Raw genomic sequence first — 18,934 nt, 5'->3', positions numbered from 1 at the left:
ACTACATGAAGCAAGTTACCGCCCGATAACGGTGTATGAAAAATACAAGTCAATTGGTTTTTTTCTTTTTCTTCAAGCTTAACGAATTGAACAATTCAAAATAATTTTCTTTTGAATGGCAATACATTGTTTTACCCCCCTTCCCCTTTAAAAAGTACGTGGCTGTTATTATATAGAAACTGAGGATACATGTACATGTAACACGAGAAACGAATATCCATACATGTAGGTCAAAATATGATTTCCAATACAGTGTGAATCAATAAGATTTTAAAAATCCTACACACGAATGTGTTAAATCTGGCTTGTTTTAAAAGTGTCATGAAAAGTTTTGCATTATTTAATTCATCTTCTATAATGTCCCTTTATTGTAAAGATAAATAAACCAAACTTCACATTATTTGTTTCGAACGTTAGAATGTGCGTTAACTCCGAGGAAAATTCTAAACGGAAAGTCCCTAGGCAAACGGCAAAATCAAAAGCTCAAACACATCAAACGAATGGATAACAACTGTCATATTCCTGACTTGGTACAGGCATTTTCTTATGTAGAAAATGGTGGATTAAATCTGGTTTTATAGCTAGCTAAACCTCTCACTTGTATGGCAGTCAAATAAAATTCCATTATATTGACATCAATGTGTGACTTGGTACAGGCATTTTCTTATGTAGAAAATGGTGGATAAAACCTAGTTTTATAGTAAAGGATTGTTTCTGCCTTACACCTATAAAAGATGGAATATTAGAAAGTAAAATTAAATCCTCAATTGGCAACAAAACACCATAACTATCAAACGAATTGAATGTTTAAATGAATTATAATTTGCATTTTAACTAGGGAAAATGATGACCTTTTACATGTCATTATTCTATGGTTAAGCATATTTCATTAAAACTTGGTATCGTCAGGGTTGATTCTTCGAAAGAATGACCTAACGTTCTGAAAGAAGATAACTCCATATAGGTATATAATTGTAATCATGCTCTGTTTAAGTCCAAGTTCACTTATTTGAATCAGTTTATGCAAATAATTATCATTTTTGTCAACGATTGAAGGAATATACATAATAGTTGATAAAGCATTGATGGAGCAAAACTCCTAATTGGTCATACCATGTGATGGATATATAAGATTCCATTGGGCTTTACTGATGAATTGTGCCTTGCCCTGAAGTTTTATTCTACTTTTATTCAGGTGCTTCTTTAACTGTGTTGGATGTATTTCTCTATTGAAGACAACCCTGACAGCTTTCGGAGATACAACATTTAAAAGGTATATTAGCCGTACATAGTTCACTTTATCCTTTTCTAAATCCATGACGTCAGGTGTTCCTGTAATAATCAATATAAAAGAAAAGACAACATTATCACCTGGTCACTAAGAACCAATTATTGTTTTCCTCTGACACATTTTGTGTATTTAATTGTATGCATTAATTATGACAAAATACCATAAGTGGCAAAATGAGTATGGACGGCTGACAATGAACACATCAATTCAACTGTACCATCTTTACCATGATATGAATCATGTCCGACGCTAGAGTTTAAAAAGGCTCACACATTATAACAAAATAAACGGTTGAAACAAATAGCAACTGCATGTCAAACACATATAATAAACGTATCCGCAGACGAAATGTGAGTATAATTGTATCCAACGTTTTGGACGATAGATTTATCATTCATGGATCAGAATAGGCTGAAAAATTTTACTATCTATATATAACTTTATATATAACTAGTATAGGACAATGGTGTTGCTTAAAAATAACACCATTCCAGGCCTTTTTGTTTCCACATAATTAACATTACCAATAATATACAAGTTCCAGGTCGAATCCGATACCGATACCAATAGTTACCTGTTACCTGTTATATACACAGGTCATAATCACACCTGAACTTTGTCATTATACAGGGCTTGACAATACTAAATTAATTCACTGACAAGTAGTTTCTGGTTGTAGTAAGAAAACCAGGACGGATTCAAATAGACAGATTTTGAAAGCAGAAAAAACTGTGCACATTAAAATCAGCATGACGACAAAACGACAAAACGAATACTAAATATCCAGGCTGAAAATAAGGCGTAGGTACTTTAATACAGTCACGGACCCGAGATGTCGCGGGTGTGTTCTAGTGTTTATTAAAATCTAAAGTCCCTGTTGAATTTCATATTTGTATGCTTCTTATATATTATTTTTCGAAACTTGAAATAGAATACCTGTCATAACGGTTATAAAGGAAAAATTTAACTGTGTTGTCCTTTTCGATGTAGCAAAATAGAAGCACAGTGTTACTTAAAAACTGTAATAAGAAATAATATTAATGAAAAAGACAACATTGGAGAGTTTTGGGAATAATACTCTTAGGTTTCCTATGTAGTGTTTTCTGGACTTATGTTGTGCCGTTACACCACTGCCCCAGGTTAGGAAGGAGGGTTGGCGCCTTCAAACTAGTTAAACCCGCCATATTCTGTATGTGTCTGTCCCAAGTCAAGGGCCTTGAATTCAGTGGTTGTCGTTTGTTGCTGTAGATCATATTTGTTTTTCGGTTATTATTTTGAACATAAATTAGGCCGTAGTTTTCTCGTCTGAATTGTTTAATATTTGTCATTTCGAGGCCTTTTACAACTAACTATGCAGTATGGGTTTTACGCATTGTTGAAAGCCGTACAGTGACCTATGATTGTTTTGGTTTTGTATACTGTTGGTTGTTTTTATCATGTTTCGTTTTTTGCCATGTCATTGTCAGGAACTTTTTCGACCAATGAGTATTTTCCAATCTTAGTCTATCCTTTGTTTTCCAAAATTGAGATATGAGGCTAATTTATTGCAGATTTTTTAATAAGTCTTAAATTAATGATAATAGGGATCATGCTACTTTAGTTAAACATCAACACCTTCTAATACTTACTTGTGGTTTAAATAAACTATCAAACTTTAAAAAAAAAACTCCTCAAAGAGAATTACATACTGATAAATTGACATATCGTCGTGCTGAAAAATAGTTCGGCATAGATACTGACATTCTACGCGAGTCTTTATTATCTTCACATGTTTGTACATGCAGTCGGGTTTTTTTTCAAACTTATAGCTTGTTCACTCTCCTTTTCCTATTATATTATTTAAAAAACTCAAAGACTGTATATATGAGTCAGAAGATACTAAGGGATATTTAACATGAACTAAACCGTAAAAGGGTTTTCAATATGTATGACAAACGAGAATTTTTCAAGCGAGCGCAAGATCAGGTTTTTCTCAAACTGTTGAAGTACTTACACTAAATCCGTTGAAAGTTAGCTGGCTTTATTTTAGTATGGTAAACATGATGTATGTATAAGTTATAGTTGGCCTTGAATTATTTTTCCGTAACTGCGAGTACTTTTAGATCAATTCTGTGTGGGTTTTGTTTACAATTATAATTTATTTATTAATATAAAGCTGTTACAATTACCTTATTGTTGCAGCTTTCACGAACAAGGTACCCTTATCTATTGATATCTTTAAAAACAGTGTTTCTTAATGATTAAACTTACTTTATAATTGTTAATTAGTTACATAGTTTTTGATATACATATATAAATGCAAATAGATAAATAGCCTATATCCATGGAAAGTTGTCTAATTATTTTAGTTGACAAATTTATCATGTTATTTTGTCAATATAACGGATTTATAAACAACTGTCATACAAGGGGTATGTTAAGGTAGTTATAAAACTAGGTTTAACCCACTAGTTTAATGGGAATATGGTAGTTGTTTTTCACTTTTCCCGTTGATTATGACTTTTAATTTATTAGTTTTTATGGATTTCCCCTTTTGAGTTTGTCTTGGAGTTCGGTATTTTTTTTATACTTTTTTACTTACATCTACTAACTGTCAGGTCTTTCCGCACCTTTGCTCAGTTTTGCTGTAGCGTTTTTGATTACTGATTTTAATTTTGAGTCATTTGAGTAATGTTCACTGGATATTTCTTTGTATGTTTAAATTATATATTATAGTTAATCATTATGTTGAAAATAAATAATCAAGGTATCCAGAAATGATAAAACCTTATTAAACAAAGAATTGATTTTAAATTAATATTTGATAAATGAAAAATATGAATTAATTAACTTTCAATTTTTGCATGACAAGTTGAAAATCTGTAACTGCTTATGACTTACCTGTAGATTTGACAGAAACCTCGCACGACGAATAAAGACGACAACGGGAAAGACCACCGAAATGTATATCGGTATATTGTGTAACCCTTGAACAAGGTGACAATTCATTATCTTATATGTCAGATATGATATTAAATGGTAAGGATAGATAATTTGTAATTCACCATAAAGCTTAAATATTTGATTAAACTATCCACTTTTGAAAAACATCTCGGGCTTTCAAAATTGCATGCTGGCCTTAAATGCACGAGATCACGGCTTCGATATACAGCTGAACTAAATCAAACATTTTAAAATTGACATTAGCACAAGACATAAATAACTCAATGCGTTCATTTTCATTTAATTAGATGTGCGAAAATGACATATTTTGTAAATATTATACACAAAAAGCAACATAATTATGATGGTAAAACGAACACTCAATGTCGGAATCATGAATAATAATATGAGAAAATTTCTAAAATAAAATCCTTTCTAATAAAAAAAAAGATCTAAAAGCGTTTTCTTTCTACATAGAAATACTAAGATTTTCTGTACTTTCCTTCAGAAAATTGATTCATCTGAGTTAAGTATCTCCAATTATAAATCAAAGTTCATATATTTTAATCAATCGAACTTTGTTGCTTTATTCATATACAGATTACTTTTGTGTTAACCAAATGAATAGGACGATTTCTGTTTTCAACTGTCGGTTTGTCATTTCCCACGCTTGTTGTGGTTACAACAGTCACGATACGTTGTGATTAAGTGTTTCTGGCGAACTTTAATCAAGAAAAGCGATTCGTACTCAATAAATTTTCATTTTTATTTTTGAGGACGTAAGCAATCTTTTGTAGGATTGTTATGACATCTATAACGATTATTTAAACCAGCAATGTCCAGAAAAAGTTTAAAAATAATCGCTGATCTATTATTTTTTCAAGAGGTTTGTCAATTTGGAAAACAATTCATTTTAAATGCTGAAATGTAAGCATCCTCACACGTCACACTCTAGTACGGTAAAGTTTCTAGTTGACAACATATTTGTTCAATTTGGAGTTAGACTTTTCAACAAATTGTCGGAATTCCTATGGGAACGAACTGCCTCTCCTTGTCGACCTCTTGTTATATTCATATGAGTCTGAGTTCCTTCAGACACGTGTCAAAACAAGAAGATCAAAGAAGCCAGATCATTTAATTTCACATTCAGATATATTGATGATGCTCTTTCGATTAACCATCAAAACATTTCTGATTTGGTTCCATTAATATATCCTCCAGAACTAGAAATTAAAGAAACAATAGACAAGGCTTCCTCTGTCTCATTTTTAGACTGGAACCTGTTATTTGACATAAGCGATCATCTAAGTTCCAGAATCTATGACAAACGAGACGACTTAATTCTGAAATTATCATTTTCCCACACGTTAGTAGCAATGTACAAACTTCACATGCATATAGGTATACATTTCCCAACTCGTTCGGTTTTCAAGACCTTGCAGTTGCTACTTAGACTTTATAAAACTAATGTCTGAGCAATAAGTTGATGAACCAGGGTTATGTCAAAGAACGTCTCGTCCTTTTTCCCAAAAAGTTCTTGGGAAGATACCAAGACCTTGTTGATAAATATTCCGTATCAACTTCACAATAATACACTATTCTTGAAGTATAGATTCTAGGTACTGACGTTTTTTATCATGTTAATAACGTGTTATAGTGTTCCTTTATTTGTCGTTGTAAATTATTACTTTTACTGTTGAGTCTACTTTTGGTAATATCCCATTGACGTGGCTCGGAACTTATACATCCCGTCATTGTGTTATTGTGCTATGGTATATTTTTGTATTCTTGTCTTTCGTTTTTGCGTATGTGCCTTGTCTATATGCCTTTTTTGTCTTTCTTTGATGACATATTTGTTTGTTTTTATTGTGATTGAGATTATAACACAATATTGACTGCTGTTCCCCTATTTGTGACATGTTTACCTATTATGTATGTTTGTTTTGTTCACACATTGATGTCAAAATAATTGAATTTTATTTGACTGCAGTACAAGTAAAAGGTTAATCTAGCTATAAAATCAAATTTAATCCACCATTTTCTACATAAGAAAATGCCTGTACCAAGTCAGGAATATGACAGTTGTTATCCATTCTTTTGATGTGTTTGAGCTTTAGGTTTTGCCATTTAAGTAGGAACTTTCCGTTTTGAATTTTCCTTGGAGTTCGATATTTTTGTTATTTTACTTTTTACACGTACATTTTTCGAATTCTTATTAATTTCATATCAAAGGCTGTTATTAGATATAATTTGGAACAGTGACGGTAACTTTTTTTAACAGGAATGATGCTCCTTAGAAATAAAAATAAAAATAAAATAGCTGTATAAGCTATCTCATGCCAACATCTCGTATAAGATATTTAATGAAAAGTTATAAAACACGTTTTTGCTTAATTTGAATAACTTACCTTGGGCATACACAACATGCGCAACTAGTGTGACATTGGTACTTTTATTAATGAGCACCACTATCGAATTACGAAACATATGAACTTATTTGGATTTATTATAATTCATGTTAAAATGCCAAATTTTGATTGGTTAATACGAGGGAGATAATATACTCTATCCCATGGCAAATACTCTATTACCATTCACGGAGACGCTTGATCAGTTGTGTGCTTTATTAAATACGGATGGTTGTTATGGACAAGACGTCTGAGTTTATTACATTGATTTTAAAATCTAATAGACAGTAATAGCAGAACATTCAGTATAATAAATTAAATAAAACATAATTGAGAGGGTGAAAGGGCAGATTGTTACCCCTCGAAAAGACATTGTCAACCTCGGTAGACAATGTTTTTCGGGGTAACAATCTACTCTTTCATCCTATCAGCTATGTGCTATTTATATAATGTAGCAGAAATAAATAAGATTACTATGTTTAATCAGAATGTACCAGTCTATCAAGGAAGTATACAGTATAAAATAAAAAGCGGAGAAGGAAGTAAACTAAATAGTAATATGATATTTGCAGCTGAATTTATCGTTTATTTATATTTAGATTAGATTATCAATCATGTGTGCGAAAGTATCAATACCTATGAACGTCGATGTACACTATTTGCATATTGACATAGGCTCTATATTTATATACTAGGTTATCAAATAGACAAGGCGATTCGTTATATCTTTTGACCTATGTTTTAATAAGTTAGATGCTTTAAGTGTAGTTTGAAATTTTTTAAGCGTATGGAGGAAGAGAACAGGGTGATCAATCATTAACATATACATTATTTATCCTCAATACACGATTGAATTGATGTAAGGAAAACTAAAAATAATACTAAAAGCTGCTGATAAAAGATGGTACAAAACAACTTGAAATCATATCACTGAAAATGTTTTATCATTTAATAACAATATATAAAAACGCAACTAACAAATAAACCATACAACGTTAGAATATAAATGAATAGGATCATTAATTGCCTGATCACATGATCAGATGTTCATAAATTATTTGAAAACTTTTATAGAACAGTTTGTAGCAAAATTGATTCTCGTGACTTTCTGTGGAGCGCATGGTGCTGAATGTACAAGCATTTATCTTTGCATTCATCAGACCTTCCGTGTAGTATTGTTGTCTTACCACAATCACAGTGTTGGCTGCTCTGTCGACCGGTACGGACACAACTCGCTTTCTGAGTAATACAAGTGTGTTTCTTCGAGTAAGTCTGTCACACTCAGTAGCCAAAAAAATTATATGGCTAGTAAGTGTACACCCGGCCACCGAAAGCTTGATTTTTGTCGAGCCTAGGTGGTCGAGTGGTCTAGCGCATTGGCCATAGTGCAAGACGATTTGGTGCCACGATTTTTCAGTAGCATGAGTTCGAAATCCGGCCAGGGAAGACCAAAAAATTTGCTACCGCAAATTTACAGATCTAACATTGTTGGGCTGTTATTTAGACGAATTATGTATACAGAATGTGTTTTTATCCTTGTATCACCATCACTGGTGATCCGATGGATAAAATCTGTCGTAGAGTTGTCACTTGTTCAGTCGTACTTATAATATAATTATTTCTGTGACTGCATCCTACATTTATTTGAAGGATAGATCATTCAGCTGATCTGTAATATTCCATCGTCATGACTTATATATCATGTTCTGTGTTACGACGCTAGATAAAAACGAGGACAGTTAACACACGGCCACCGAAAGCTCGATTTTTGTCGAGCCTTAGTGGTCTAGCGTGTCGGGAATAGTTAAAGCCGATTTGGTGCCACGATATCTCAGTAGCATGAGTTCGAATCCCGGCCAGGGAAGAACATTGTTGGGTTGTTATTTAGACGAATAATATATATATGGACCAAACAGGTTATAAAAGAATGGGATATAGATAAGGGATTTGCACGTTCTCACAATAACAGCCGCAATGACCTATTACAATACAAACAGAAGAGGCGCAGCAAAATAGTTTCATTTGTTTTAACATACAATCCCGCCTTTACTCACCTTTCACGTTTGATCCATACCAATTGGCAAACTATTGCCAAGCACCCTAAATTATCCAAGATCTTTCCAAAACCTCCTGTCTTAGCTTTTCGGAGACCAGCAAGTCTGAAAGACTTATTTGTGAGAGCTGATGTCTCCTCTAATAAAAGCTGTTCAACTCCAGGAAGGTGCAAGTCGTGTGGTAACAGACGATGTCTGACTTGCCAACAAATACTGAATACTCAAACATTTACTTGCCACTCCACCGGGTCTGTGTACACTATATTTTGCAATGTAACTTGCAAAACCCAGAATGTTGTATACCTTCTTCAGTGTCGATGTGGCATGCAGTATGTTGGCGAGACAGAACAGCCATTCAACAATCGCATGAATGGTCATCGAAGTGACTACACCTGCAAGCCCGACCTCCCCGTAAGTCGTCATTTGAGATCACCTGGGCACGCCCAAGCTGATCTCAAAAACCTTACCATCACTATCATAGACCACAACGAAGTTTGGTCAAGGGCCGACAGACTTGCTCGGGAAAGGTTTTGGATAAGAATGCTTAGGACAGTCTCCCCAGAGGGCATAAATGAAAAAAAACATAGAATGTGTCACTCATTTTCCCTACCATCACATGTTTCCAGTAACTAAGGCTTACGTTTTGGACTCTTACAGTTTTAAGAAATTTATTCCTCCTCCCAAACATCAATTTTGAAAAAAAATACCAGCGTATTGATTATTGATAATTTGTATATCATTCAAGATTTTTATTTCAGTTTTACTACCACATGTCAAGATAAGCTTCATTTTACATCTTACTGATGAAGGATATTAGTTATCCGAAATATCTAAAATTTGTTCATGATTTAATGATTTTTTGGTGATGTTGTACCCTTTTAGACTTGTTATATATTATATTTTGTAGTGCACTGTATCACAATTTTATGATCCATCGCCCCGTAAGATTTATCGTTGGCTATTATTCAGTCGTTTAATATTTTTACCTTTTTTGTAGTCTGCATTGAGTGTGTTCACTCGATCCGATATTCTAACTGCATATTCCATCATGCATTTGCAATTTCATTTGAAGAAATTGAGATCTTTTACTATCAAAATTATCAAAACAGAACATCATATTTCAAATTTAGAAACCTTCATTGATCAAGGAATTATTCCAAAAGGGCTGGTTTTAGAAGCTTCGCCACTAACAACAGGAGAAAAGTCCAACAGATTTTTTCATAGATGAAATAATATTCTGTACCACAGTTCCTTTAGTTTGATGGATCTTTTACGTCATGAAGCAATTCATCAAGTTAATAATTTATACAAACTTCGTGATAACTTGCACTGCCGATCTCGTGACCAATTGTCTGAACTTGAACTTGACGAAATTCGAGTACGTCTTAGTGATATCAAACGTATTGAATCACATAAGCTTCACTTTAAGCAGATAAACAAATTTAAACATGATGGTGTGCAAATTAACCACCCTTTAAACAGACCTTCAAATTCAACTAAAAAGCCTCGCAACCGTAGATTTCGAAGAAAAACTCAAATTCCGGTCAATCCCAACAACACGGTTGTCAATTTGTCAACAGTCTCTTTAACTGGGGATGAAATTAAAGTCTTGTCTAAGGGTTTGAATTTTTGCCCTACGCTCAGTAACATAGATAATATGAAACTGGAAGATGACCTGAAAAATTTTGCCAGAACCCTCAGAACTAAAGAATACTTTGGTAACAAGAATAATGAGGAAGACTCAGACACGTCCGACTCGGAGGGAGAAATCAGAATTCCGCGCTTTAAAAAGAAGAGTTCATGGATTCCTAAACCCCGCAAATCTGCTACACTGGAAGACGTTATCGACAAAATCAAATCGGATGTTGTTCATCTAGCTAACAACATGTACTCGTCGTTTTATAACACCTCTTCTTACGAGAAAAAAAGCCATACAGTCGCTGAGAAACCGAGATGATATTGTGATAAAACCAGCAGACAAGTGAAGTGCCGTTGTGATAATGGACAAAGCTAACTACATCGCGGAAGCAGAGCGTCAGCTCTCTGATGAGAGATTTTATAAGAAGCTTGACCATGACCCTATTTCCGAGTTTAGTTCCAAAATTATTACTGCGTTACAAACCATGCACAATGACGGTCACATAGATAAGGATACATTCGGATATTTAAAACCAGAGAACGCCAAGCCTGGTCGATGGTATCTTCTCCCCAAAATACACAAGGTTAACAATCCTGGTAGACCCATTGTATCCGCAAACGGCCACCCGACTGAGAAAATCTCGGAATTCGAAGACTTTCATTTAAGATCTCATGTAGAAAATCTTCCTTCTCACATTCAAGACACCACAGACTACCTTCGTAAAATGGAATCCATGAACCCTCTTCCTCCGGAAACTCTCCTTGTCACTCTAGATGTCACCTCGTTGTATACCAACATACCTCATGATGACGGAATACAATCGTTTTAGGAAAAGTGGGACTCGCGCATCACTTTAGAACCACCTACCGAATGTTTAGTTCAGCTACTTACTCTGGTTCTGAAATGCAACAATTTCACCTTTAATGGTGAAAATTACCTTCAAATAAAAGGGACAGCGATGGGGACGAAAATGGCACCATCTTACGCCAATATTTTCATGGACAAATTAGAGAAACAAATCATTTCAACATTTTTATCCAAACATCTGTCTTGGTTCCGTTTCATCAATGATGTTGACCTGAAACGGATTGAATCCCAACTTAAACTAGATGATTTCATCAGACATGCAAACAACGCCCACCAGTCAATTAAATTTACATATGAAGTTTCCGACTCTAAAATATCTTTCTTAGACACAACTACATCTATAAAGGACGGTGTCATATCAACAGACCTCTACTGTAAACCTACAGATAAACATCAGTACCTTTCTCCCCAAAGCTGTCACCCCAAAAACTGTACAAAAAGTATCCCCTATAGTCAAGCTCTCAGAGTAAAGCGGATTTGCTCCTCTGAGGAGGCTGTCACTAAACGGTTACAGGAACTTCGCGGATTTTTTACCAAACGAGGTTATAAGAAATGGGACATAGATAAGGGATTTGCACGTGCTAACAATAACAGCCGCAATGACCTATTACAATACAAACAGAAGAGGCGCAGCAAAATAGTTCCATTTGTTTTAACATACAATCCCGCCTTTAATAACCTTTCACGTTTGATCCATACCAATTGGCAAACTATTGCCAAGCACCCTAAATTATCCAAGATCTTTCCAAAACCTCCCGTCTTAGCTTTTCGGAGACCAGCAAGTCTGAAAGACTTATTTATGAGAGCTGATGTCGCCTCTAATAAAAGCTGTTCAACTGCAGGATGGTGCAAGTCGTGTGGTAACAGACGATGTCTGACTTGCCAACAAATACTGAATACTCAAACATTTACTTGCCACTCCACCGGGTCTGTGTACACTATATTTTGCAATGTAACTTGCAAAACCCAGAATGTTGTATACCTTCTTCAGTGTCAATGTGGCATGCAGCATGTTGGCGAGACAGAACAGCCATTGAACAAACGCATGAATGGTCATCGAAGTGACTACACCTGCAAGCCCGACCTCCCCGTAAGTCGACATTTGAGATTACCCTGGGCACGCCCAAGCTGATCTCAAAAACCTCACCATCACTTTCATAGACCACAACGAGGTTTGGTCAAGGGCCGACAGACTTGCTCGGGAAGGGATTTGGATAAGAAAGCTTAGGCTGTTTCCCCAGAGGGCATAAATGAAAAAAACATAGAATGTGTCACTCATTTTCCCTACCATCACATGTTTCCAGTAACTAAGGCTTCCGTTTTGGACTCTTACAGTTTTAAGAAATTTATACTGATGAAGGATATTAGTTATCCAAAATATCTAAAATTTGTTCATGATTTAATGATTTTTTGGTGATGTTGTACCCTTTTAGACTTGTTATATATTATATTTTGTAGTGTACTGTATCATAATTTTATGATCCATCGCCCCGTAAGATTTACGTTGGCTATTATTCAGTCATTGAATATTTTTACCTTTTTTGTAGTCTGCATTGAGTGTGTTCAATCGATCCGATATTCTTACTGCATATTCCATCATACATTTGCAATTTCATTTTGAGAATATATATATATAACAAAATTCAAGAGTCTATCCTAAATTGAGGTAAATTGTATGGCTTTCCAAATACCGTTTCGATTCCTAACATCACTGAAGAGATATTAATTGTCGAAATACGGATCACCAGATGTAACAAAATGGATCTTAATTATTAATTCAATACCAAACAGAAAACATTAAACTTGCGGAAAAGATGGTATACCGCAAACATGAGGTGCAAAAATTGTTACACCATATCCGGATTTCGACAATAATATATATATATATATATATACTATACACAAATAGTACATGAATAATATAAAAATAAGTTTCAACACTAATTACTCAATGACATATAGTACAAATGTTATTGAGATGATTAATATTTATAACTGAAGAACATTTGTTATCATTTCATATGTCTCAGATGCACTATGAGTTCCTTTTTACAAGAGAGTCGAAAGATACTAAAGGGAAATTCAAACTCATAAGTCGAAAATAATCTGACACCGCCATGGCTAAAAATAAAGGAAAGGACCAAAAGACTAACAGCAGTATACAACACACAACATAGAACACTACAGACTGAACAACACGACCCCGACCAAAACGGAATGTAGTAAAGAACACTAGGCGCTTTTGCTATTCTTTATTTTTTTGTTTTTCGGAACTCATTTTTATTAATTGTTTAACCTTGCCTCGTTTCTTCCTATGCATCAATAAATTGTGTTAAGCAATTTCTTTATTTGTCAATATATATGACTCATTCAAAATTTACAAGGAAATCAAATGCAATGATACAGTAATTTCATGTACATTTTGTTTTTAAATTCTTGCATTTTAGTGATCGATATGTCAGTTATAACAAACATTAGTAGTGATCGATATGTCATATGTCGATATGACATGATTTATAACAAACATTTCAAAAATTGTCCGTATATGAATTTTGAAATTATAAAGAAACTGAGGTTTCAACTCCCTCAGACAAAGTTGACCGTAGATGGATTTGGTTACCTTTTTAGGTACTTTTGATCATATAGCACTTTAACTGTTTCGGTTCTTATACATCCTTGGCTTTTAAATATTCGGTTTTGAGCATTCCTGATGAAGGTAAATCCAGAAAAGCGCTTCGCACGCATGAAATTAATAACGTGTTGTTTTTCATTTTTTATGGTACTAGTACCTTAAAGATTAATCAATCTGCAAGGGTGACAACTAAGAAGATGATATATGACACAAATGTTACGTATAAAAATATAATTACATGTGTTGTAAATAGAAATGCAGAGTAAAAATCTCATGAAAAGGCAAATAGCTTTTTTTATATTTAGTCTTATGCAAGTATACACTTGATTCCCCAGTTGTACATGACGGATTAGGCAAAGTTTACTTTCTGTAGAAAATTTAACATGAAATGTACTTTATCGAAATAAAGCTAACGATAAATCCACTTATATATGTCACCATTGAAACTTGATAGGTAGATGGTACTTTCCCATGTGTGTTAAATCTGCAATCGAAAACTTCTGAAATTAAAAGGTTTTAATGTCAAAGTAAAGTTTGATAAATAATGTAATGACATGCAAATGTTTACATCCATAAATTGTAATTTTATAATTAAGGTATATTTTTATCCATATGCTAGGAGTGCAAAAAAGTACTTAGGTAGATGGTACTTTCCCATGTGTGTTAAATCTGCAATCGAAAACTTCTGAAATTAAAAGGTTTTACTGTCAAAGTAAAGTTTGATAAATAATGTAATGACATGCAAATGTTTACATCCATAAATTGTAATTTTATAATTAAGGTATATTTTTATCCATATGCTAGGAGTGCAAAAAGTACTTCAGATTAAATGATTTACACCAAGTTCCACGGAGAGAGGATAGCGACAAACAATAATTTTTAACCTTAACAAAGAAGTTCAACACCAAAATGCTTGCCTATACTACGTCCGCAAAAAGTCTCTGATGCATGATTTTTTATATTATTAATTGTTTTTGGCTTTTAACTAGCTGTCAGTAACTGCGAGTACTCTCAAATCGTACTTTCTTGTTTATTTGACCTGTTATACTAATTGTAATGCTTTTATGTTATTTAATGTTTACTTATTCAGGGTTATATCTGGTCTATATACCAGCTTCGATAAGTGTTTGATATTACTATAAATTTTTACTTCTTAGTACTATGAACATCAAAATTATTAATTTTGTAAAAATATTTCCTTTCTCCATTTGAACTGTACACGTATACCTAACAACAAAATTATTTTCATTAACCTGTGTTTAAAGTAATTACAAATGGCTGATTTTTTTGTTCAGGCATATTGTTTTTCTTAAATTGTTTAACATTTCACAGCGGTATAACATGTTACTTTGATTATTCTTCGCTCAGTTTATTTATTTTGTATTTACATTGTATCATAGATCAAATTTATTTGTTCAGTGTATGTTTACTGGTGTTAATATGTCTTTTGATTGAGTTAAGCCATTTCAATTGATAGTTTATAGTGTGTCTTTCTATGTTGTGATGTTACACTATTGTTTCAGATAAGGGTGAAGGTTTGTTACCATTAAAACGTTTAAACCCGCTGGAATTGTTTGCACCTGTCCTAAGTCAGGAATCTGATGTTCAGTAGTTGTCGTTTGTTGATGTGGTTCATAAGTGTTTCTCGTTTCTCGTTTTTTATATAGATTAAACCGTTAATTTTCCCGTTTGAATGGTTTTACACTAGTCATTTTTGGGGCCCTTTGTAGCTTGCTGTTCGGTGTGAGGCAAGACTCCGTGTTGAAAACCGTACTTTGACCTATAATGGTTTACTTTTATTAATTTTGACTTGGATGGAGAGTTGTCTCATTGCCTCTCATACCACATCTTCTTATATCTATTTTATGTTTTGTTCGATATACTAAGGAATTTCTACCCTAGGAATGCATCACCTTAGCTTAATCTGGCAAAATTTCGGAATTTTGTGTTTTCAATCCTCTTCAACTTCGTGCTTTTTTGCCTTTTAACCTTTTTTAATCGAGTGCCACTGGTGAGTCTTTTATTTGTCACGGTGTTTGTACTTACATGAACAACATGACGGGTGTAACATGTTAGTAAGGATATGCTTTCCACTCCGGAGCACCTGTGATTGCTTCGAGTTTTGTTTAAAAAGGGATTCGTTTTGCTTTATTTAAAAGTGCTATTCTTTGCGCTTTTTTTATCAATGTTTGTGTTGTTTATGCCTATACTTTACTCTAACATCAATAATTCAATTTTGAGTTTTCAAAAGAATGTTTTAATTGTACTGTGTGTCTAACCCATGTCAGGAACCGGTAAATCAATGATTGTCTTTGTCTATTATATTTATTTTTCGCTCATTGTTTTGTATACAAATGAGACCATTTGTTTTCTTGTTTGAATTGTTTCACACATATTTATGTTATGGACAAAGGCATATTTGCAGACTTTAGCAAAACCACGAAATCAAATATTCACGAAAGTTCAATTTGTCCTCAATCCACGAAAATTGGTACCCATTTAAATGAATGAATCCAGAGTCAAATGTATGAGTGAGTATTATCATTTATCTTACCTCCTATACACTTCTATGAATATTATTGGTTAAAGGCGAACACGTAGAAACCGTGTATATTTAATATTACGTCAGTGGGCATGTTTTATGTAAAATTCACGGTTTGTGGGTGTTTTTTTTTTTAAAACATGGTAAGTAGTACAGTCAAACTGCTTTAACGGTCACCTCGTTTCGGTGGTCACCTGCCTCAGACCCTCTCAAACGTTTTCTCTATATAATTTAACTCGTTTCAGCGGTCACCTGTCTAACGCTGTCAGTGGTCATTTAATTTTCGCACTTCGTCATTTCAACCTTTAACAACGGTCATTTTTATATATCTAATTAATTACATAATCATGACGAAAAATTTATGCGTTCAGTATCGAAGTCAAAATGAAAATCGGAACCCGTTTGCAACGGAAATCGCGCAATGGGAGGTGAATTAGTGAATTCCTCGTGTTCCACACCTTCTGTTTTCATTAAAAACCGTATCATCGACTTATTTCTCCACGAATAAAAACCTATTTTGAATGTTTTTTCAAACTTACAACGCCGGAATCCGCCATTTTTTATTTCACAGCCGCAAGAAAAATTACTCTACCGGTCACTTTTGATACTTCCCAGGAGTGACTGCTTAATACAGATTTGTCTGGTACTGTTACATTCGTTTAAAAAAAAAAAACCGGTGTTGTTCTCAAATTTATTATTGCGACAATTTTGAATTGGACAGAAACGCGAATTTAATCATTGTTATTTCACGTTAATCTGAATGCAGATATGTGTATCATATATCAGAATGCGAGTTTTTATTTTTTGCGATACCCATCCAGTCTCATTATTTGCATTTATCAAAACCTCGCACTCATTTCTGAATTTACAGAACATACATGGCAAACATACATAATTACAGTTTGTTCATGCTTTAAGACAAAAACATGTCTTAGATACGATAACTTTCTCGCTGTAAATAATTGAAAGTTATGTTTAATGCTGTGTTAAAACAGTGATATCAAGGTTTACTACGTATAAATTCCCAATATGAAGATATTTGGTAAGTAAATTCGTTACAAAGAGCGCTAGTGACCTAATACGATATACACGGGGTCAACAAATTCCATAAGGGGCTCCAGCTTCGCTCGCTCTCATCCCATATAGAATTTACTGACCCCGTATATATAGTATTAGGTTGCTAGCACATAAAAACATATACTATGAAATTATGCGCTTGGAGTACTGCCCTTACACTAAATAAGTCGATGCCATTTCTGGTGGAGGTTTTCTCTCTGAGTGTACCACCAGTCCAGTATTCAGCACTTCTATGTTGACATGAATTATTATTGATATGGTCATAATTATAAGGTAACTGTCTACATAACTTTAAATTGTTCGAAATGCTAAGACTGTTCTACCCCAGGAATAGATTACCTTACCGGTACCTGGCAAAATCTTTCGGAATTTTGGATTTTTCATGCTCTTCAACTTCCTACTTTATGTTGCCTGTTTAATTTTTTTTATTCTAACGTCACTGATGAGTCTTTTGTAAACGAACTAAAAAATTCTGTGATGAGTTTATTTACATATTTATTGACTACATGTAGTTTGAATTCTTTTAAAGTATTTTTAAAGTATTATTTCAATTTGCTAAATGAACTGACTTGAATGATTTCTCTTTCGAATTGAACTTACTACTTTGAAAATAGTAATTAGTCAAAGTTGACTAGATCGAGAATACACCTACGAAACCAATTGCTCAATATTTCAATATAGCCTGTCCTTTACACAAACTCTATGAAAGGAGCTCAATCCTCACAAAACTTATACAAGAAAACTTAATTTCAACAATATGTCATTCATATAAATTGAATTTGATTTGGCAATAGACTAAGTCTATGTAAGCCATCTCCACACAAGAAGGTATAATATATTACATTCAAACAAAACAACACATACACAAACATAATGACAACACAAAATTATTTATTTCAAAACAACCTCATAGCTCACTGGATGGATACTTCAAATAGTTAACTAAACAAATCCTATAAGTATGCTAAGTAAAGAATATTGCTTAACAAGCATTACATAAATTTAACTACCTCCAGTCAGCTTTTTAATATTATTATTAGAATAATTAATTTTTTTCCATAAAAACATGGTTGATATCATGTACTTATTTTTACTTATTTATAGCACAAGAAGAATAATACAATAAAAGCAAAAGGCAGCAGTTATTAACAAGAACCATTTCATGATAATCTGACAACTTATAATACATATTATATACATACCAAAAAGTTGAAATTTAGCTTGTTTTTTTCCAAGTTCATTCTTAGCTGAACAGTAATAATCTCCATTATCACTTCCTACTACATTTTTTATTGTTAATGTATACCATTTCTCATCAGCTTTCAACCTCTTATCATATTGTTGTTCTAATGTATATTTGTCATTGTCCCGAATTAGTTCTTTTTGTAAAGTTGTACTGTTTTCTTTGTACCATACCACTTCTGCCCGAGGCTCAGCTAAGAATAAAAAAGTATAGCAAAAATACTGAACTTAAAGGCAAATTCAAAAAAGTGGGAAGTCCA

The 18,934-nt window shown here is 33.5% G+C and overlaps 1 protein-coding gene across 5 annotated transcripts in view; it reads right to left on the bottom strand.

Annotated features, from left to right (window-relative positions):
- Positions 1-14,029: 14,029 nt before the first annotated feature.
- The window catches only part of LOC127700558 (lachesin-like), a 208,970-nt gene continuing 204,065 nt past the window's right edge, over positions 14,030-18,934 (bottom strand). For 2 of the 5 annotated variants that reach the window (XM_052204109.1, XM_052204110.1), the window contains exons 6-7: positions 18,635-18,868; positions 14,030-14,313 (exon numbers count right to left, since the gene is read on the bottom strand). In XM_052204109.1, coding sequence (XP_052060069.1) covers positions 14,192-14,313; positions 18,635-18,868 — 356 coding nt within the window. In that variant the 3' untranslated portion in view covers positions 14,030-14,191. The other 3 variants (XM_052204111.1, XM_052204108.1, XM_052204112.1) reach the window with 3 other exon arrangements.

The sequence above is a fragment of the Mytilus californianus genome, unplaced genomic scaffold (assembly GCF_021869535.1).
Source record: "Mytilus californianus isolate M0D057914Y unplaced genomic scaffold, xbMytCali1.0.p SCAF_5, whole genome shotgun sequence".
NCBI classification, from domain to species: Eukaryota; Metazoa; Mollusca; class Bivalvia; order Mytilida; family Mytilidae; genus Mytilus; species Mytilus californianus.
Note: the sequence above shows the minus strand (reverse complement) of the source record. Positions and strands in the feature narration are given on the sequence as shown.